The sequence below is a fragment of the Glycine soja genome, chromosome 8 (assembly GCF_004193775.1).
Source record: "Glycine soja cultivar W05 chromosome 8, ASM419377v2, whole genome shotgun sequence".
Taxonomy (NCBI): Eukaryota; Viridiplantae; Streptophyta; class Magnoliopsida; order Fabales; family Fabaceae; genus Glycine; species Glycine soja.
Genome location: NC_041009.1, coordinates 6,895,617 through 6,917,367, shown reverse-complemented (window position 1 = coordinate 6,917,367; position 21,751 = coordinate 6,895,617). Strand labels below are relative to the sequence as shown.

General features: G+C 33.0%; 2 protein-coding genes and 2 long non-coding RNA genes across 5 annotated transcripts; 2 read left to right on the top strand and 2 right to left on the bottom strand.

The window, feature by feature from the left end:
• Positions 1-725: 725 nt before the first annotated feature.
• LOC114421524 lies at positions 726-2,922 on the top strand. Its single transcript, XR_003668549.1, has 4 exons — positions 726-768; positions 1,152-1,217; positions 2,439-2,639; positions 2,727-2,922. It is a non-coding gene; the product is annotated as an uncharacterized LOC114421524 (long non-coding RNA).
• Positions 2,923-5,568: 2,646 nt separating this feature from the next.
• On the top strand, positions 5,569-11,375 carry LOC114421522 (tobamovirus multiplication protein 3-like). 2 transcript variants are annotated; one of them, XR_003668547.1, is made up of 12 exons: positions 5,569-5,771; positions 5,866-5,956; positions 6,066-6,118; positions 6,217-6,309; positions 6,428-6,499; positions 7,856-7,928; positions 8,029-8,074; positions 9,887-9,950; positions 10,044-10,097; positions 10,176-10,253; positions 10,883-11,144; positions 11,230-11,375. XR_003668547.1 is itself a non-coding variant. In XM_028387486.1 (11 exons), exons 1-11 carry the CDS (start codon positions 5,607-5,609, stop codon positions 10,973-10,975), a joined length of 882 nt encoding a protein of 293 aa, XP_028243287.1. In that variant the 5' UTR covers positions 5,569-5,606; the 3' UTR covers positions 10,976-11,375. The 2 variants fall into 2 exon arrangements, 1 of the variants encoding a protein (XP_028243287.1); XM_028387486.1 differs by having other exon boundaries at positions 10,883-11,375.
• On the bottom strand, positions 6,140-12,009 carry LOC114421523. Its single transcript, XR_003668548.1, has 2 exons — positions 11,800-12,009; positions 6,140-9,658 (listed from the first exon to the last, which is right to left on the bottom strand). It is a non-coding gene; the product is annotated as an uncharacterized LOC114421523 (long non-coding RNA).
• A 5,357-nt stretch (positions 12,010-17,366) lies between these two features.
• Positions 17,367-21,467, bottom strand: LOC114421521 (zinc finger CCCH domain-containing protein 17-like). The gene is made up of 3 exons (XM_028387485.1): positions 21,111-21,467; positions 19,704-19,814; positions 17,367-19,578 (listed from the first exon to the last, which is right to left on the bottom strand). Exons 1-3 carry the CDS (start codon positions 21,237-21,239, stop codon positions 17,686-17,688), a joined length of 2,133 nt encoding a protein of 710 aa, XP_028243286.1. The 5' UTR covers positions 21,240-21,467; the 3' UTR covers positions 17,367-17,685.
• Between the last annotated feature and the right edge of the window lie 284 nt (positions 21,468-21,751).

The following is a 21,751-nucleotide window of genomic DNA, read 5'->3' as shown; positions in this document are numbered from 1 at the left end:
CACATTAAATGAGATGTTTTAAGTCATAATAAATTTATCCTTATAAAATCGACAAAATCTTATAGAATGTTAACCACATTCTATCTAACGCTCTCTTTAAAGGAAAAAATTTATAAAAGAATCACCTATTTGATATAACTCACTGCTATATAAGAGAAAAAATCATCAAAGAACAGATAAAACCCATCAAAATTGGTGTATCTAACAAATTTTAACCAATCAAAATTGATGTATCTCTAACGTTTTTGTTTATAAATAACATAGTAGTAGTAGTAGTATTTAGAGTTCGTTAAAGGGTCGTCATTTCACTCAGACATTCTCACAGCACCTGTACCATGTGAGTCCCACTTACCAACGCTGTTTGTTGTATCATTGCAACATACCAACAGTGCCCTGATTCCATAGAAAAGATGGTCGTATAAGAATATTGACGAGAATTCAGATATTTGTGTGGACTTTACTGCCTTTACAATCTTTGTGGTAAAAAACTAAAAATGCTATCTAGAAAATCTGAAATATACACAATTAAATTAAATAGAACAAAGATATTAAGAATTACTTGCCTATGCTTTTCTCATTAGTTTGATATATTTTTAAGATAAAGCTTCAATCAAGTGTGTTTTAATCTTCTGTTCTGATAATCAAGCAATAGATGACTCAAAGTACATTATTTTACTAGTTTTCTTTTACTTTTATGGTTTTATTTATATATTTTTTTTTTGCAGATTCAGAACAACCTGTTTGCCCAATTACTGGTTTGCCTGCCAAGTAAGAGCTCAGTTACCAATTTGGTGGTTCTTGCTTTGTTCTTCTCAATTCTAGTTTGGATGAGAGACAATGTGTGTGCAAATTGGAAATGCTTGATAGTTTTTTTCCCGACTATATCTGATGGTTTTAGATTTTGGTTTCCTCTGTAAGTGATTTATGAATTGGTATGATTGTTAGTTGATTATGGTTTGGAGATTGTTCAAGAGATTGTAACTCTAATGTAGACAAAGTTACTAGATTGTAACACTAGTTGGTTCTTGCTTGAATCCTTAAACCATTGTTATGATTGTCATTCATTTTCTGTATATCAGTTGGAATATTTTCCTGAGTCTATTCCCTTTCTGTTCACATATTGTTAGGGAATTCTCTCTGGAATAATGTAGGTACCGTGATCCAAAGACTGGCCTGCCATATGCTACAAAAGAAGCTTTTAAAATAATTCGAGAACGGTATGACTATTCTGTTTGCAAATTGTGTTTGTCACATTTCCCCTTTTCATATAATTTTTTTGTTAACAACATATATTTCAATTTTTTATTCTTTTAATAAGATTATAATTTTACAATAGATTGGCTAAACTATATTTTTGAGAATTTAATCTAGTCTATTGTTTTTGTTTTCCTGGAGTGATTTGGTCTAATATTCCAGAGAAAGGTGACTTCAGGACCAGTCCTACCCCAGTGAATTTTTATTTTTTTTTATTGAAGTTACTATAATATAAAATTGTTTAAATTAAAAATTTTATTCTGCACCTGACATTGTTTTTTGTCAGTACTTACATAAAAAAAACGTTACAGTTTAGTCGTTACATCAAAAAATGTTTAGAAATTGGCTCTTGCTGTTTGTTAGTGTTATAATGGTGTTAAATTAGGTCCCTATGCTAGTATACTTGACAATGTTTTTAGTTTTAGTCTCTATGATTTGGTCTCTACATCTGACACACCGTTTTTTGTTGTGATCCCCACAATCTGTTATAAGTTCGGCAAATGACAAATGATAGGACTAACTCGCAAACATTTTTCATGTAGGAAACAAAATGTAAAGTTTTTTTTTAATGAAAAGAGTAAAACACAAATGTGTCAATTATAGGGGTCAAAGTTTTATATTAACATATAAAATTTATGTTGACTGAAACGTAAAATACTTAAGCATGAAAGTGCAAATCAATAGGTACAGTACAGGTGTGTCATCTTAAGAGGGAATAATATGATTGTCAAATTGATGCTTTTCCATTAATCTTGAAGTCTGTAACGTATATAGTGTGATCGGAAAGCCAATGGTGGGTGTTTGATATAAAAACCATAATGGGCCCTTACACGATTGTAGAGCTATGTTGTGACATGGTATTATAAATTCTATGATTATGTGGGGTAGAGCATATCCTTGTTATCCTTATTCTTATAAATAAAAAGGGGTTAAATCTTAACTCATAGATTGGTTGGACGGGTCTGGGCTTTGTTTATGCATCAAGCCCAGAGGGGCTCTTTCATAAGAGGTTGTGCTAGATATGGAAAACATTAATTGGGCCCATTCTAGCTACCCATAAGATGAAGTGGCAAATTACACGTTTGGTATATGCTTTGAACATCTTGTTGAGAGCTGGTAATGAAGTAATTGTTTACTAATTGGTTTTAATCAATAATTCAATATTATGGGGGATTGTTCTGCAGCTTTCTGAATGAAAGTGCCAACTCTAGAAAGGACATAAGCATGGGAGGCTTATATGATTCAGTTTCTGGATGTGGTTTTTCAATTAAGAGAAAGAGATCAATAATGCCAGATAAAAATGTCAACCCAGATGGTCAGTCCTTAGCTCGTTTTCGTAGAATTCCAGATTTTGAGGATGAAGATTATTCTGACTAGCTGCCCTGGTAATTGCTTTTTTTCTTCTCGTTCAGTTTTAAAATAATTTTTATTGTCCAATCTCTTGTAATAATGATGCATGTTGTTAATTTCAGAGGCTGATAGTGAAAGATGTCATGGTGGTTGTATACATCATGATCATGATCCGGACTTCAGGTTGAGATAATATAACAAACCGAGTATTTAACCACTGCTTGCAAGGAAATGTTGGGTCGTGTCTTGGATTCTTGTAATATATTTATAAAAAAAATTCTTATTAACATGATTTTTTTCTGGATATTTGTGATAAATTTTATGTTTATTCTTTTGAATTAATTAAAGACCTATAATTATAATTTGATTTGATGTATAAAAAATTATTTATTATTTTTCTATAGACAAATGAACTGATTCGATAACAAATATTTCTTTTTTTTTTATAAATTTGTTATTTTTTTTCCTTAAGCCTAGAAGAATTAAATTCTTCTAATTTTGAATCATCATAGTATCTAGACCTAGTTTTTCTCCTTGAATAGGGGCTATTATAATTTCTCTTAAATTTTTTAATCTAATTAGGAGACAATATATTTTGATATTATTAAATATTCTTTGACCTAAGAAATTATTCCAATTTGGCATGCCTTTTTTGAAGAAAATAACCTATTTAAATTTTTTTTGCTAAACTTGAGAAAGATATATGATATGTCAAATATTTCCATCACAATTTGTTAGAAGTTTAGTTGTATATTTTGTATATCTTTGCCAACGGTTTGGTTAGTCATCTGTTTGAGTTCAGTCAAGTTATGCCTTCATGAGAATTTCGGGCATAATATATCAAATGCATTAATTTTTTTGTTTAAAGCTAGCACATACACCTGTTAATGGTTGGTCACAGTGATTATAAACTGACTCCGGGAAAAATTTACCTACAATGTTGGAAGGTTTTCATCTTTGGAGCATTACTCTAAAGAGAGCTTTACTTAACCACCCTTGCTTGACCTGAGAATCAATCTTACGGTATTTTGTGTGAAGATTTGCTGCCAAAGACCATAGATAGGTAGCACACATGATATCATAAACACCTTTGAACATATACAATACATAGTTGTTTAAATAAATTGTTTATCTTAATCTTGTGAGTCTTCCAACTTTACATATATTTTATTACTTTACATAGATTCACTGATCTAATGCTAAGCTTGATAAAATTAGTGCTTAACTTCATTTGGCAAGTCCTATAATGTTTGAAAAATATATTTTGTATAGCGTAATTTTGATCAAGCAACGATACTTGTATAGTTGTATGATCAATTTCATGTCATCTGATACTCGCACACTGAGTATGCTTTTAAGAGATGTGGGGCTGGTGGGGTAATTGCTCCCACTAGATATTTTAATTTACTTTAATATATTTAACAATTTTTATTTTTGTCTCCAAAAAATTTCTGTTGTCCCCTTAAAGACAAATTATTTTGTTAAACAATGAATCTAAAAAAGGTATAAGAGATAAAAGAGAATAATTTGATATTTATTTTATCACTTTACCTTTTAATTTTTTAATAGTATTGGTAATGAAAAAAATTCATTATGCATTTTTAAAATATGAAAATGTGTAGAGTAATTGTAATTGTAGAGAAATTATAATTTGTAAAAGCTGCATTTTGGATTTTTTATATCATGATATATATATTTTGTAAAAGCTTATAATATTTTTTAATAAAAATATTATAAACTATTTTTTTCCTCCATTGAAGGAAAATTCTAGATTCCCAACAACACCAAGTATAATCAGTTAATTTATTGTAATGCAGCAAGAGACGGGAGAAAGTTGGATTGTTGTAAAATTTGATAGAATTCACCGTTTACACGAACATCAAGTTATTATTGATGACGTTCGTAGGAAAAACTGAACAGCCAGGGAGGCGCCAACGCGAATCAAAAGACACTAGTTTCTATGGATTAAACAAATATTATAGGGACCACGTGACGCATGCAAGTATGAGTTGCCATGATCCATCAAATCAAATAAATTAAATATACAATTTGATCTTTCAATTACACAATTAAACATCAAGTTATTATTATTGTTAAATATTTCGTTTTTTCACCAATAAAATCTTATACCAATGGAGCAACCTTATGAATTACACTTAATAAATGTTTAAATAATATAGATGATTAGTTTGATTGTTTGCGAATTTAAATTCCAATTCATTAGATTAAATTAAGTGTGTATTTAGATTCACATTCAATATTTCAAATTCACCTTGAAATATTTATTAATATAATTTTAAATAAAGATTCACATCCATGCGTTGTTTTAATAAATTTATCGTGACTATAGTATTCAACTTGGTCATATGAAGTCGTCCCAAACATACATGCGCTTAATCTACATTAGAGAAATAATTCTAAGTTAAAAATCAAGAATAGATTTTCCTTTTTTTTTTTTTCATTTTGGCACAAAAATGTGCTCATAAGTGTATTGACTTGCTCCAAATTTCTAAAATATAAACTTTTGAATGTAAATTGTTTCACTTCTAATTCTATTTTATAAAATTATTTTCCCCCTCAAAATTGTCAACAAAGATCTTTCATGTTAAAGACTTTTTTAAGACAAGTTAACTGAATATTAACTACTACGTTCTAATTGTAGAGTGAGTTACATAATTACGTGTATCCAGCACGACGTTTGGATTTCCGTTACCCCTCTCTCTCTCTTTTTTTTTTCTGTCTGAATCCAGATTATATCGCAATCGCCGGCCACAAAATCAAAAACCCCGCAGCAACAATAAAATAAATAAATTGTTACAGAACAAGGCGAAAGAAAAACATTTGAATATTTGTCAGAAAACGTTAAAAAAAGTAGTGGTAGTAATAATTATTAGATAGATTAAGTTGCATTTCTGTTACTCTTTTCTTTCTTTATTTCATCAACAGAAGAAGAAGAAGAAGATCGAACGAAGGCTCCTTCCATTATTCCATTCAGCGATTCCATGGTGGCGAGAGGCGTGCCGGCGATGGCGGTGGTGGCCGTTGCCGCCCTTGACTTGACGGAATCCTCCAACTGGTGGCGGGACATCAACCGCTCCCCGCTCTGGCAGGATCGCATCTTCCACCTCCTCTCCATCCTCTACGGAATCGTCGCCGCCGTCGCTCTAGTACGACGCCGTTTCCGCCAGATTTCTATTTCCACTTCCGTTAGGGTTTCCTTTCCAATTATTTATGATATTTTTAATAATATGATGATTTTAGGTTCAATTAGTTCGAATACAATGGAGAGTGCCGGAGTATGGTTGGACCACGCAGAAGGTCTTTCACTTTCTCAATTTCATTGTGAATGGGGGTTTGTATCATTCTAATATTTTTTTCTAATTATTTTTTTAATCTATTTGTATTTGTTTCATGATTGACGTTTTTTTGGTGCAAAGTTGATGCTCGTTCTGGTTTTGCAGTTCGGTGTTTTGTTTTTGTCTTCCGTCGGGATGTGCAGAAGTTGCAGCCAGAGGTAGAAATGATTTGTTTCAGCTTTTTTTTTTTTTTTTCAATTCCTTTATAAATTAAGTTTTTTAATCTCATAGCTAATGCTCAGCTTCGTGTGTGCAGATTGTCCAACATATCTTACTTGACATGCCTAGTCTTGCTTTCTTTACAACTTATGCGCTGTTGGTACTGTTCTGGGCTGAGATTTATTACCAGGCAAGTTCATTCTGTGGTATATGTACATTTACTATTTTTCTTTTTAATGAGTATGGGATATTGCTATTTTGGTGGCCTGATTATGAGTTTATGACTTTGATGCTACATTGTTTTGCAGGCACGTGCCGTATCTACTGATGGTCTCAGACCAAGTTTCTATACGATTAATGCTGTGGTTTATGTTATTCAGGTGAAAAAATCTTGCCCATGATTGCACATGTTACTGTTACCACTCAGCGCAGTGGTTGAACTTCTTTTTGAGGCCATGAATGTTGCAATCAGTCTTTTTCCATTTTCATTTTGCATTTCTCAGGTTATGTAGAAACTACAATTGACAGTGTGCCAATCAATATGATAAAGAAGCTATTAGGGTACAGCTAGAGCTGTATAAGATGGGTTGGCCGTCCCCACCCAATGCTTTGTAGAAATAGTCCTTCACATAATACTTCTAGCTGTGCCCATTACTTATAGAAGCCCCAAGATCCATAGTTCTTTCTTTGTCAGATCTGATGCAAGTTGAACCTATCCATCTGTCTGCAGGTTTTTCCCCAGCAGAAACCTATCACACTCATTATCAGATCTATTTTGTGACCAGTTATTAAACATAAATGGGGTGTTGTGCTGGGGGTTATAAAAAATCCTTGCAGTTTTTAATTGTCACTTTGTCAGGGATGAAGGAATCATTGCTTCTGCTCTAACCTAGCCTAATGGAGGAGTTGTGTGATCCATGTAACTGGTTTCACCTAGTAGGATAAGGCTTATAAAAAATTTGTTTCTGGAGTAAATGAGGGTGAGCCGTTGATTGTTGTTGCCTGTGTTGGAACTGAGTCACCAGCCACCACATTTCCAGAAGCATGTGCCCATAATCCCTACAGACTCCCCCCCCCCCCCCCCCCAATGCAGCTCTTAACCATTGGGCATCCATACTTTCACCATCCCTCCACTCCTAGCCTTGAAATGTGTTCTACATCATTATCTGTTGAATTTTATTTTTCAGGGGTGGGGTTCAAAATACAAAGAAATTACTGCTCTGATATCAATTTATATAGTCATAGTTTCAGGGTTAGAGAAGAAGGAAATGACAAAGACAGATTAAAAGTAATCAAATGAAAATATAATTGACAGATATAATATGTTCCAATACCTTAGCCTAATTCTTTTGTTTATACTAATAATTAAGTCATGTACTGGTACTACTTGTGCTAGCCCAAGTCTACCAATATGGCTAATAACCTAATAAGAAAAATGTTCTAAGATAATATAAAATGTTTTCCAACAGGATTGATTAAGAATTTTTTTAATATGTTTGCCTTTCATTTCATTTTTGTCCTAAAATTGATGTTTTACTATTGAGTCAATTTACCTTTATTATTTTTCAACTTTTCTGTGGCATCAGTGCTTTTCTTCTATTACTATAAGATCTATTCGGAGTATTAAATAGCTGCTACTTTATTATGTTGACTGGTTTTGAATTTGTAGATTCCTCTTTTATTTACTTCACTCTTTGTCATGCCACTCTAACAGTAAATCATTTTATGTTTTTCAGATTACTTTATGGTTAATATTATGGTGGAAACCTATCAGCGTGCTAGTCATCCTGTCTAAGATGTTCTTTGCAGGTTTATATATTCAAGAGTCCTTTTTCTTCTTGTTATGAGGGTTTAACTATCAGATTTTATTGATCATGACGTTAATAATTTTTTCCATGCATGTATGTAGGGGTTTCTTTGTTTGCAGCCCTTGGTTTTCTTCTTTACGGTGGAAGGTAATTGTCTATTTCAATTTTCACTTTTGTAATTTGGATTGTGGAATGAAATTAATGCATCTGGGTTTAAGAATAGCACTAAGTTTGGAATTTTGCCTTGTCTGAACTCAGAAGAGAAAAAAAACAACTATTAGTAGATATAGCCAACGGAGTTCTTCAAATATTTACCACCTTCCTGAACTGATGAAACTAAAAATAATTAAAAAATATGGGTGCCCTGTGCATGTGTCTTGTTTGGTTTTTGTCTGTATTCAGACCCCTTTCTTCTTCGAAACGTGTATGGTCACAATTCTTAATAGCAGGTATAATGTAACTTCATAAGCTGTAAGGGTGAATGAGGAGTTGTAGACACTTCATTGGATTTAAATCGTTCATTGTTGTAATTGTTTAATCTACTCATAGATTATAGATTAGACATACCAAGGGGTTCTAGTTCAGTTGGTTGAGCAGGGTGTGTGCTTGTTGTAAACTCCCCAGTACCGTGTTCAATTCCTATAAAATAAATGGACATTCTCCATATTCTCTCTTTTCTCTCCTTTGGATGTGCATTTCACACACTTCTCATGCAATTAGCCAAAAAGTCTCTGGTAACCATCTCAAACTATCATATTTTTATCTTTATCTGTATATTTGATTTTTTTAATAAGTATAGACATATGGTTGTAACCAAGATCTCCTCCAGCTACACAAAAAAAAGTTAACATTATGGCTAGTGACAGTCTTTTTATGATTCAGTTTGTGATATGATGTGGTGCTACTGCTAGGATCTAATTTCAGCCAAGTAGCATCTACTTTCTTCTGTTAATTACCAGTACCTCGTAAGCTGATAAAAGTTTCATGTTGCATTACGATGCATTGTCCTGTGTTTGTTTTCTTTGATCCTAAATCATTCAACAAAAAAAATTGAAAGCGTCCTCTGATCCTAAATCACTCAACAACAAAAAATTTATGTATTGTAGAGAACATTATTTGACTTATCTTTATTATTATATGTTAGAAGAGACCTTGCAATGCAAGTATAATGAAAATCTAATTTTGTTTACCAATGACTTTGGTGTCCTTTTTTATTGGATTGGAAAACAGTATTTAAGATAGTGAGGATAAGATATCCAATCTATGTGGATAAATGGGAACAACTAGAAATGAGCAAATATTTCAGCAGTGCTGCTGAATCTATGTTCGTTTCAGAGATGGGCACGCCATTGTAACATGTGCAAAGCATCAGTGGCCGAAACTTGATATTATCCTGAGCATTTTTAGTGGCTAGGAAAACCTGAGAAAACAAGTGCCTTCTGCTTCAAAGAACTGCATAAATTACACACTACCTAAATTTTTTTGCCTTTGTTTGGACCAAAACCCTTATCAGCTCTAAAGTACTTTCTCATAAAAAAAAATGATTGTTCCAGAAGAAAGTAGCTACCTTAAGATGCACGAATAAGTGGTTCATAATTTCAGAGCTTATGCTTTACATAACACGTTCGCGTAGAGGGTGATGTGATAAATAATTTGAGTAGATACTATCAAGTATTGCACTCCGAACAAAAGATTTCTGAATGGGATTGTAAAGGATGAAGCTTTGATTGCCTGGGGAACAATTAGGAAAATGAAATGGGGATTTACCTGAAGACACAACAAACCAGAAAAGTCTGGGGTCCATACTATGCTATCAGTTTTCAGTCATGTGTCAAGGCACTTTATATATTCTATTTTAAATGTTATTTGTGTACTTGTATCATGTGTATGTATCTTTAGTATCCTCTCATTTCCTTATCCATTTATTTGTATTTCTTTTCTGACCATGTTCTATGATAGACTATTCTTGATGCTGCAACGCTTTCCTGTTGAATCCAAAGGTCGACGCAAGAAGCTACAAGAGGTCTGTTTTGTGTTTTACTAAGAAATTTTTCTGTTTATCTTGTCTTCACCTCACTCCTTCCCAAAGTTAATCTACCTGATCTTTTTATTGCAGGTTGGCTATGTGACTACCATATGCTTTTCATGCTTCCTTATCAGATGTGTTATGGTCAGTCCCTTTTTCTTTAAAAACCTCAGCAATTCCTGTTGCATGGTTCTTAAATTGAGTTTGATTATATTGTGTCAGATGTGCTTTAATGCATTTGATAAAGCTGCCGACCTTGATGTCTTGTACCATCCCATTCTGAATTTTATGTATTACCTGGTGAGTTTGTATTTCTTCATCGCGGTACTTTTTTTTGCCATACAACTGTTGCTCATTGTTGTGGTGTTTAAGTTAGCATTTTTATATTTTGGGTTATGCATGTAGGTCTATTTTGGGCTTTATATGGTTAATCTTGGTGTAAGATTAGTGTTGAAATCTGACATTCCCTGCCTGAATTCTGTTTGACTCGGTTAAATTCTGTGCATTAGTTTTATGACCTTACATAAATTCATCTTTTCTTTATGGCACATCATTTGAGTTTAGTCTTGATTCTTAGTAAGATTATTTTTACCTGAAACAGTAGAAGCAAGGGAATTGATAAATTGGATAATCAAGTCATTGCTGTTTCAAATCCTCCAATTCATATTATTAGGGGATATATCCTGAGCAACTTTTCAACCTCTGATGGAAATTTTTCTATTGAAAAATTGCTAATTAATTTTCTGAAGTCAATTTAAAAGGAATTGAATTGCTGTTTTTAGGTATTTATTATTGTAGTTTTCCCCACGCTTTGAGTTAATTTTCTTTTAGATGCTTTTAATTTGATCTCAAGGGTAAGTCATTACAAAGGGGGTTTGTTCTATTTGCCCTAGGTAACTTCTCTCATCTTTTTCGCATTGTTGCTGCAGTTGGTGGAAATATTGCCTTCTACTTTGGTCCTTTTCATTTTGAGGAAGCTTCCTCCCAAGCGTGGTATCACTCAATATCACCCAATTCGCTGAAAAGATTAGCATATGGAGAAAATTTAGTCAGGATTTCCTGAGTGCATGCTCCTCTGCTTTCTTTGATGTTTCTCTCCCCTCCGCAAGGATAATTTCTAGAGGACAGAGAAGTCGGTCTTTCTTCTGTTGAGTGACAAAGCTAATATCATTGTCTTAAAGTTCTCATAAGGTTTGTAGGTTTTGAAACGTGACATTTTATGGATTGTCAAACACGTTGGCTTGTGTTGTATAAGTGATATTTGTGTTGTCTCTAGGAAAATGTGGTTGCTGTTTGAGGTTCTGCAATTCAACACGATGAGCAACCTTTTTTGGGAGAAAAGGACACTGATATATTGTAAAATAGTTTTTCAAGTCTTGTAACTGTTACTAGTTGGTGAAATGTATTGTTCCTTTTCAGTCATGTTCCTGCTAATTCATTCAATTCTATTTTACATATCATTTCTTTCATGTCTTTTGTGAATTTGACGAGGGCTAAATTAAATTTCTATTTTTGGCAGATATACTTTGCTAGCTTTGGAATTTCACGGATGTATTTGATTATTCCTAAGAATGTAACCGCGACTAAGTGAAATTAAAATTTCCTCTTTGAAACGTTCACATTTTAGCAGCCATGTTTAAATCCAACATAAGCATAGCTCTTTACCAGGCTATTACTCTAAAATTTCAATAGTAGCAATGCATAACGAAATTTTCCTAGTTGAATTGTTCCTTCTTGATAAACCATCATGAACTCTCCACATCAACATGATTATTAACATTATCAACAAAAGCATTCAAAATTCAGAAGCATGCTTGCAAGAACCTTAGAAGATCAGAATTCATACCTGAGCATATTTGTTGGAATTCGATGATGCCATTAATCAACATAATTGTTAAAATGCCCAGAAAACAAAAGCATTCAGAATTCTGAAGCATGCTTGCAAGAACTTTAGAAGATCATAATTCATACATGGGGCATATGTGCTGGAATTCGATGTTTTTTGGTTGGGGTTAATAGATGCTCTCTTGCTTGATGAGGACTCGGGCGTTGTGGATTTGCTACACTTTAGCCTTTCATTTCATCTTAAAGAAGTATAAGTATCAAATAACAGCCAGTCAGTATTTGAATGTTTGGTTTGACTTCGTTCACAAAAAGAATGGTAGGTTTGAGTTATTGAACAAAACACGGGAACGTCAAGAACGTTCCGTTGATGCGTTTAAAAATGTGTTTCTCGTGTGTGTATGTAGGAGTGGGAGTATGAGGTATCCACTGCGTTGGAGTCTAGAGTTGTGTTCACCCAAAGATAATGAAAAAAAATAACTTTCATGAATTGGTTATAGCCTTATAGGTTATGCATGTTTTTGTATGTAGAAAAATGGGGTGAAAATTTTAGAACTAAAATTCATTTGCTGGTTGGTGCAAAAAAAAAAAAAAAAAAAACAGAAGTTAAAAATTAGTATTAACTCATCTAAAAAAGAAGATAAAAGAAACACAACTCATTAACTAATTACACTACAATTTACAAATTTGGATCGGTTTTATATCAAGGAAGTGCTGAAAGTCATGTGTCTTCTATTAAAAAAAAAACGGTAAGAAGGCACAGCATTCAATTCAAGGTAAAAACATGGACAATTATCGAAGTTAATATTCCCTCAAACTCCTATTGGTATCGGGGAGAAGTTTAAATAAACAAACTTAAAATCTTTGTATCCCGTTAATTTTCAACCAGACCTTATTTCATGCTTGTGCGAAAGAAGGGAGAGAAGAAAGATCATGCATGAGCTTGGGCCTTGGATATATATATATATATATATATATATATTCAGCAATACTACATCCTTCTACAAATTCTCTCTAAAAAAAATACATTTAGTTTTAAAAATCACAAGACATGATACAACAATAATATAATGATGCAAGGTTATTCAACAAAAAAAATAAGGATATAAGATTAACATAAAACACAAATGTCAAATTGAAATAGATAAGTCTTTTATGTATAAAAAAAAAACTTTGTTGAAACAAAAGCTGATCTTTTGTTTTGAGTAAATTAGTCTCTAATTATGAATTATCCTTGATACATAAAAAAAATATTTTAAAAAATAATTGAGTCATTGTAAACATAATAAAAGACTACAGTATTTTAATTATTATGATATCTTTATTTGCATTGAGATAAAAGCTTAAAAAAATATGTATAATGTTATGCAACCGAGGGATAAATATCAAAAAAATTTATACCAATAAACATATAAGTGAATTTGATACCATATTTTAGTCCACAACCTTAAGGCCCAGAATTACGGTCTTATATTTATAAGGTGTTCAATCTTCTTATTTCTACACGATATTAAAGTTTATCTCACACTTATATTCTAACATATTAAAGTGTTCATAAAGTACCAACATAAATAGATATTAGATATGGCGTGATTATTTTTGAAATATTTGTCTTCCTTAAAATTGATATAGAAAAGCTTTCATCCCTTTATTTCTGACCTAGGCACTCTTCATTACAATTAGATTAAAATATATTTGTGATTTCTAATAAATATTTAAACTTTATTTTTGGTTTTAAAACTTTTTTAGTCTATGATAAATTAAAGAATTTTATATTTGTTCTCTGATAAAAAAAATCATTATTATTAGTTCATTTGAAAAAGACTAATGACAAATAAAAAAAATGATCAGGGACTAAATTTCAAATTCATTAATTTATCAATGATTAAAAAAAGAATACAAGACTAGAAATAAAATTATTGTTTTATTAAATAATCAATACAAATAAAAAAATTATAAAAGAAAAAACACAAATTTTCATATATTTATTAGAAAATCACGTACATATTTATTATTTTACCCTAACTATATTAAGCAGGTGCGGAGGTAAATTTTTTGAATACCCCTCTGTCCCAGTCTATTGTTTATTTGTTCCTTCTTTGAATCAAAAGTTACTAGGATCGACACATAGTGCAATTACATGTACATCCATATATGATATATCAACTACCATGCACAGATAGAAGTAAGAGGAAAGGACACAGTCACAGAGAAGAGAAGTATGCAATATAGAAGTAGTAAAGTAGGAAACCCGAAATCCTACACAAATCAAACAAACGAATGACTTGACTTGCGTATTCCACATGTTTGGCTATAAAAACCTATGTAATTCTTCAAATGTTGAGATTTGATTTAAATTTTAAAAGTCATGTATAAATTGATTTTTAATAGATTCACAATATAAATTCTTTTACACTAAATTAAATCATATACTCAATTACAAAGAATAAAACTCTTATGCAAAAAATTTGCAAACAACGCATTTTTTTTTTTTTTTTTCATTAATAGATTATAAATGGTTGCTAGATCCGGTTGAAGAGGGTAATGCTTCAATCAACATGATGAAAAGATAATACACACTGCACCAACTGGACTTGTATTAGTAGATTGTAGGTCAGCTTGAAATGGAGGAAAATCAGGAAATTGAGACAAACTATTCATATTCCAATAACCAAAATGGAAACAAAAATTGATCCCTCTAATCAGACAACAAAAATAGAAACATGCATCAAAGAATCCAATAGAGATACGAAAAGGTGAAGAAGAAACAAAAATTTCCAAGTAGAAAACTAATAACCAAACACTCAGGGCATGGATCAGCACTACAAATCCAAAAGGATCCAAAACCAAGTTATCACATTCTCAACCAAGCAAACTTGCCAAACACATGGCTCGTAACAAAACAAAATTGATGGATAAAAATGCATTCAAGGATGAAAACTTTGCTGAAAACGATTCCCTAGCTTATTTTTAATGTTATCACCAAAGAAGTGCTAAAGGATTATAAGTAGCAATTCCTCAAACAGTTTTGTCATTGAGATCTTCCAGCAAAAAGCAAAGGATTGTTCGGTGGATTAAAAGCTAAGGCTTTAATTTTGATGCATTATATAAATATCCCATAATATCTACAATGTTAGATAATGTCATGAATAACAATTTTGAACGTGAATAATTTATGATTAGTTAATAATTAAAAAGGTATATTACCAATGTATTATAATTAAATTCATAATATAAGTCACAATTCCTTAAACAGTTTTTTTTCAATGATAACAAAAGAATAAGCATTTAATCTCTTTTAAATTTCATTTTTATTAGTCTACGTAAGCACGAGTTTTGGAACGCAAACTAGTGCTTGGTCGTCATCATTCTTTAATCTCCATTTACTCTCGTTAGTTATTAAGAGAAATTGGGGCATCTAAAAATTGGTCCAATATGTTGAAAGCAACATAGGACATGCTTGGAGGGCCATAGTGTTGAATGAAGAGGGGAATCCCAACTGGGATGTGACATAAAATATAGGGCTTTTTATAATTTTATTTTTATGATTGGCTATAGAAATGCTTAATTATATCTAAACAGTCATATGTATGATTGGTATTTTTGAAGTCTCCAGTTAGTTAAGAAATGATTTTAAGTATTAATTGATAAAAACTATCTTAAACAAATTAACGTGAAGTTCTTATGGTTTTTAAAAGAGCAGCAGAAGAAGTATAGTATTTAAGGCGTAAGCAATATTTTTCTTTGGGCTTAGTTTGTTTCCAATTCCATGTATTTTATTTTAAACCTTTGGTGTAACTTGGATTAATGGTTAATTTCCTTTATACAATGAAGATCTTTGACCTTGAGTATGACTTGCATTTATAAAACTCTAGTAAAAATAATAATAATATTATGTAACTTGCAAAGTTATAGTTTTTTTTTTATTACTTTCTAAGGTTATAGTTTGATTTTTCTTCTTTTCGTTCGTGCACTCAAAGTAACCGTAACGGCAGAATACATTTGTGTACCGGATAAAGAAACATTTTTTTTTTTTTTTGATAAAGTGATATAACCTTATTAGTATAAAAAGTTTAGTTGGGCAACATTGATTGAAACTAAGATTTCGTGAAGAGTTGCAACCTTTTAATTACGTGGGATTTTGACGAACCAACGTGATCTCTTAGTAGTTACTTCCTATTTTCCTAATTATAATATTATTTTAACTAATTTATTCATCTTACAACAAATTAATTTAATTAATCATATTAAATCTGTTAATTATTTGTATTATTTTAAAATTACTCTTTCTTGTTTCTATATCCTCTTAATTATTTCTCATCAATATTAAGAGAGAATAATTAAATAAAAATATGAAAAAAATAAAAATTAATATATTTAAAAATTAAAAAAAGAATCTTATAAAAATAAAAAAGAACAAATATTTTTTTTTAAATATTATAATTGACCGAGAAAATAGTAACTATAATACTTTCATAAGACAAAGCTGTTACCACACAATTTGACTTCATATTTTTTCGAAGGTGAGTTAGGTGTCATAAGTGTAACTACCCTCGGGTCTTCAAATCTATGCACCCAACCTAATTATAAGTATTTAACTCCTCTCAAATATTAGAATTCAATAACTTAATTGCTACATTCATTAATTTGGGAGTTGTGGTTACAATTCATTCAAACCTGAAGGAGAAAGAGTTTATTAGCCTTGTACCCATTAAACAAAAAATGACTAGATTACATACATACGATTGATTTATTTTATGTTTTTTTTTTCATTTACTATGTTTTCATTAATAATCATACATACTTCACTCTATTCTTATTTTACTTTTTATTTTAAAAGCTTGTGAAAGCAATCAAATTTATTTTAGCCATTTTCATTTGTGAATTTTAAAAATAAAGTAAAAACAAAATATTGTTTTTATAATTATTAATGAAAATATATCAATTAAAAAGATAAGAGTATTCTAAGATAAATAAATAAGGGTGATTCTACCTTCATTTAATTTAATTTATAAACTATATTATAATTTCAACCTATTAAATTTCAAGAATAAGTATACTTATACTTGTTTTGTAGTCTGAAGAAATAATCCTAATTTGGAGGATTTTTTTTTTTCTAACAGAAAATGAAATCAAAGAACACACCAAACAATGAATATACTTTTACTTGTTTGTAGAAATAATCCTAACATGGAGAATGTTTTTCCTAACTGAAAATGAAATCAAACACACCAGCCGCTAACTTGTACAGTTGACGTGAACAATAACACAATCTTGTTGAGTTCTCTAGCTAAATCGTTTTTCTTTTTGTCCTAAGAATTTACTATAACTTCATCTTAAATTTTGTTTCTTGTGAACTTACTAAAGCCACCAAGTATCCTATTGAACACGTATCAAATCATTGAAGCACCAATCCCTAATGCTACAATGACTTATACCAAGAAAAAGTCCAGGCATTTATTGGTCATAACTTGAGAGATCAGAATCGTTAACTGAAGAGTATAAAGAACTAACCAATGATTAAGGCTGAAACTTAAATGCTGCAATGGCTTAACCAGATCAACAAAGGTATTAGAGTAAACTCACAAGTGAATGCAACTATTATTAACTTTCCAAGGTTAAAAAGGCCTGCACTCTGCATGACATTTATATATGCGGAGAGCACAGCAAAATGCCCCACTGATCACAAAAATATCCATTAAATTTGATGAAAATACAGTAAAAATAAAAGGACTAATTAATACAAGAAAACAAATTGATAATCATAGAGCAGTTCTGAGTTCTACAAGCAAATTTTAAGCAGAAATGCTGCTCAGTCAGAGAAGAGACCTATATGAGAGTTGATCATAAGGAGGACACGTTCCCGTGTTTCTCAGTTTCTCCATAATAATTATGAATGAACGACACCAATCTTCTTAGCAAAATCATCCCCATCTTCTTCTTCCATGTAATCTTCCTCTTGATTTTCACCCTCTTCACCTTGTTCATACTCATAGTATCCCTCTTCACCTTGTTCATACCCATAGTCCGCATCTCTCTGATCATCACCTTCATAATACTGATCCTCACCCGATTCATTGTACACTATTCCCTCCTCATATTCACCATCATTGTCTCCTCCAGCTGCATCAGTGACCTCAAGCTTGGATTCTTCATTATTTAGCAGAAGATTCTTGTCATCTTCCTTGGTCTCAGACAGCACTCCATTTTGTGTGTTTGCAACAGACATAGGATCCGAGCCATGGGTAACTTCTACATTCTTATTGTCAGATGATTTGCCATTCCCAGAGTCTGAATCAGCTCCAGCTCCTCTCTTCTCCTTCAGAATTTCACTAAGAGGTTTTGGACCTTCAAACAGAAAATCATCGTCAGATTGTGGGTGATCGTCCCTTAAACTTCTTCTCCTTCCCAGTGATTGTTGCTCCCTATTCTCGGTGTTCCTCCCATTTTTAAGTTCAGAAAGACTTTTTGGCGCAGCAAAATCACTCCTATCACCCGGTAGTTCTCTCCCCATCAATCGATCCTTGGAGTTTCTCCTCTCATCATCTTGCAACCTTCCTCTTATTCTGTCATGGACCCTTCCCTCTCTAGGTGACAAATGGTGAGTGGCTGGCAACCTTCCAGAAGGCAATCTGTTCCTAAATCTTCCCCCGTCTTCCCTCTCTGGGTGATCACCGTCACCATTTTCCGGAAGTTTTATTCTACCCCGGAAGCGATTACCGAGGGAGCTCTCATTCAGCGGTAACTCAAGTGAGTCCTTCCGAGAGAAGGACCGGCGACTCTGTTCCTCACCATGGCCCCCATGGGCATGATCATGACTGATAACCGACTTCAAACCATTACCCTTCCTGCGCTTGGATAAATGATGTCGAAGATCTGAGACCTCAGCATTTTCAGGACTGTCAGATCTGCGACGAGTCCTCCTGCCTAAATGGGATGAGGGCTTCCTATGCTGCTCCCAAGCATATGGCTCCTGCATGTGATCATATGACTCATAACCTTGAGGCCCACGGAATCTTTCTCGATCAATATCAGCTGCTAAACTATAATCACCAGAATGTCCTAAATCATATTCATTCAAAGAGTCTAAGTTCCTTTCATCTTGACCTCTTGCTTTACCGAATTCATCTTCCCCATGGTAGTAATCAGAATTCCTAAGTTCATCAGCTACAAGAACATCAAACCCAGGAGATGATTCTCTGAGAAACTCATCACTGTCCTTGCCACTCTGGAAATTGTGATCATCTGGCACACGAGCTTGGTGCAGACGGTTTGACCGGGCCACAATGGGCCCATTGGTCACTGGTGGAGAAATTGTCTTAAATCTAGAAGCCTCATTATTGAATTCTGCAGATGGTGGTGGCACTTTCTTCTCCAATTCAAACATATTTCTTTGAGGAGCAGTTTCAATTTTGGGGGAAGGTTTAGCTTCAGGAGCTCCACCTGACTTTGCAAAATTTCCTTGGGAAGTTTTCCTTTCCTGAGTATACTTTTCATTGCTGACAAAAGGCTTCTTAAAACTTGGATTCTCGGCTCCTTGAATAGTCACTGGAACCTGAGCAGCTACTTTATTACCAGTGCTAGGAGTAGGAGCAGGAGGACCATGCAAGAAGGCACATCGGTCACCTTTTAAGCAAAGCCCCTTTTGGAAGAAATAGCAAGGGACAGCTTGTTTACTGGAATTATAAGGTGCATGTGCTGCAGATGCTGTTGGAATCTGTGATGGGGGTACAGATGGTCCACCAGCCGCTGTTGCCTGTGTTCCTAACAAGCCATCAAGAGGCTGCATGCAAAAACAAAATGCTGTTAGCAAAAGCCGTACAAAGAACGAATAACAGGAAAATATACAAAATAGTCCAAAAATTGGCATGAAAAGTATATAAAATTGGTTCTCAAAAAGGCACTCACCGGATGTCGAAATGGACATTTGGGATTCAAGCAATTGCCACTCAACCAATACCGACAGTCCCTAGGATTAACACGTGCATACTCACTATGGCGGTACTCACATTCATTTCCCTGTTCCGACAAAGAAGAAAACAAATCAAAATGATGCCCAGCAACAGAATCCAGAGTTCAAAATATCAAAGCTGTTTCGATGACCAATTGACCAGATATCCTCATATTCTTGATAACTCGTACTTTTTCTTTGAATATGCAAAATGTATACAAGAAACGTTGCACTGCTACATACAGTAAAATACTTGATTTGCACGGCATCAAAACAGCACGACATGATGGTAAAATACTTCACTTGAAAGGTACCAAAAAAACATGGCATAGCAGTAAAATACTTGATTTGCACGGCACAAAAAAATTGTGTGATAGTAAAATACAATATCTTGCAGATCTTGCTAACAGGACACTATGCAGAAAGCATACGCACAACAATCTGTTGATACATACAGTAAATACTTGATTTGCACAGCACAAAAAAAGGCATTACACATTCAATAGAATAATTGTAGAAAAAGTTTATGCATTTAACAGAATCTATCATCATGACTCACATACACAAGCATCTATGTTAAGTAAAATGTTTTAATGATAACAATAAAAACTCCAAGCATTACGTAACAGAGTGCTGGCAACACCAACGGACAACACAGATCTTGCAAATAGAACATTATGCAGAATCTATCATCATGACTCACATACACATAAACTATTGCCACCAGGTAATGGTAGTTTGTTAAAACATTTTGTTGTAATGAAAAGTTCAGTCACTATGCCAATTGTTGCTTTGCTTTCAGATACAATCAGAACATGTTGAATAACACTTTAAACCATACATAAAAAAACCCTAAACTTGATTGATCCAATCCTACGTTTTTCTACCAGGATCCATAGGATTGATCCAATTCAAACAAAATTAAAAGATTTTTTTTTCTTCCTCATATCCCCAATCGCAATAGGGTTCAAGAACCCCGTTCTCCCTCATTCCCCTCACCTTATCAAATAAAACGAAAAAAAGTGGAAAAAATACAAAAAAAAGTAACGCCAAGAAAGATCCAATTAATAAACCAATTGATCAATAACACTTTCACAAAAACTAGACACCCAAAAACGCAATCCAAAAATAAAAACACCCTATGTCCACAAAATTCCCCATCATTATCCCCAAATTAACGAATTTGGGGTATTCCCACAACCCCTTTTTCCCAAAATTCAATTTTTCCCATTGAAGAAAACCACCCACCAGGACTATTTCCAGAAGCACACGAATCAGAAACCCTAAAGAACAGAATTCCCAAAAAAGCAAAAAAGGGTTTTTTGTTTCTCTTTGAAAAACAGAAAAAAGGTGGGAGAAAGAACCTTTTTGCATGTCAAAGGAGATGCAAGGAAGTAGACACAATCGGTGTTCCTCTTCAAGGCCTCATCTTGCGAAGAGGGTGGTGTGGGCTGGACCTGAAGCTGTGGCTGTGGCTGTTGTTGGGTAACCATAGCTGTTGTTGTTGTTGAAGTTGAAGCTGAAGACCCCAACCCAACCCAATGAAAAGAAGAAGAAGGAAAAGATCAAATCAGAGAAAAAGGAGAAGGAGAAGAGGGTGGATCCAAATCTCAATCTCAATCTCAATCTCAGAAGAGAAAAATAAGTAGAGAGAGAGCCGCCACAGAAATTGGGGTCAGAGCTTAGAGAGAGAAAGAGAGAGTGTGTGTGTTCGAGTATGTGAATGCGATGGGTTTATATTGAGAGAGAGAGAGAGGTAAGGGTGAGAGCCTGGTTTCGGCTTCTGTTTTTTTCTTTTATTTATTTATTTATTTATTATTTTTGTAGAAATTGAAATTAATGTGACTGTTGTGTGTTTGTGTGTTAATGATTCTTTTTCGATGTTTCATACCTGAAAAATTGTAATGGGACACTTGCCTTGTATCTGTTGGTTCATCATCTTTTCTCTCTAATGTTTAATGGTGGCATCAACCTTAAGGGACTTATTCCTACACTCCTCAAGCTG

Excerpts from the sequence above, each read along its gene's own strand:
- LOC114421521 (XM_028387485.1), bottom strand. The coding sequence starts at position 21,239 with ATGGTTACCCAACAACAGCCACAGCCACAGCTTCAGGTCCAGCCCACA. Across the intron at positions 19,815-21,110 it reads CTCCTTTGACATGCAAAAAG|GGAAATGAATGTGAGTACCG; the intron begins GTTCTTTCTCCC and ends TTGTCGGAACAG. Across the intron at positions 19,579-19,703 it reads AATGTCCATTTCGACATCCG|CCTCTTGATGGCTTGTTAGG; the intron begins GTGAGTGCCTTT and ends TTTTGCATGCAG.
- LOC114421522 (XM_028387486.1), top strand. The coding sequence starts at position 5,607 with ATGGTGGCGAGAGGCGTGCCGGCGATGGCGGTGGTGGCCGTTGCCGCC. Across the intron at positions 5,772-5,865 it reads TCGTCGCCGCCGTCGCTCTA|GTTCAATTAGTTCGAATACA; the intron begins GTACGACGCCGT and ends TGATGATTTTAG. Across the intron at positions 7,929-8,028 it reads GTCTAAGATGTTCTTTGCAG|GGGTTTCTTTGTTTGCAGCC; the intron begins GTTTATATATTC and ends GCATGTATGTAG.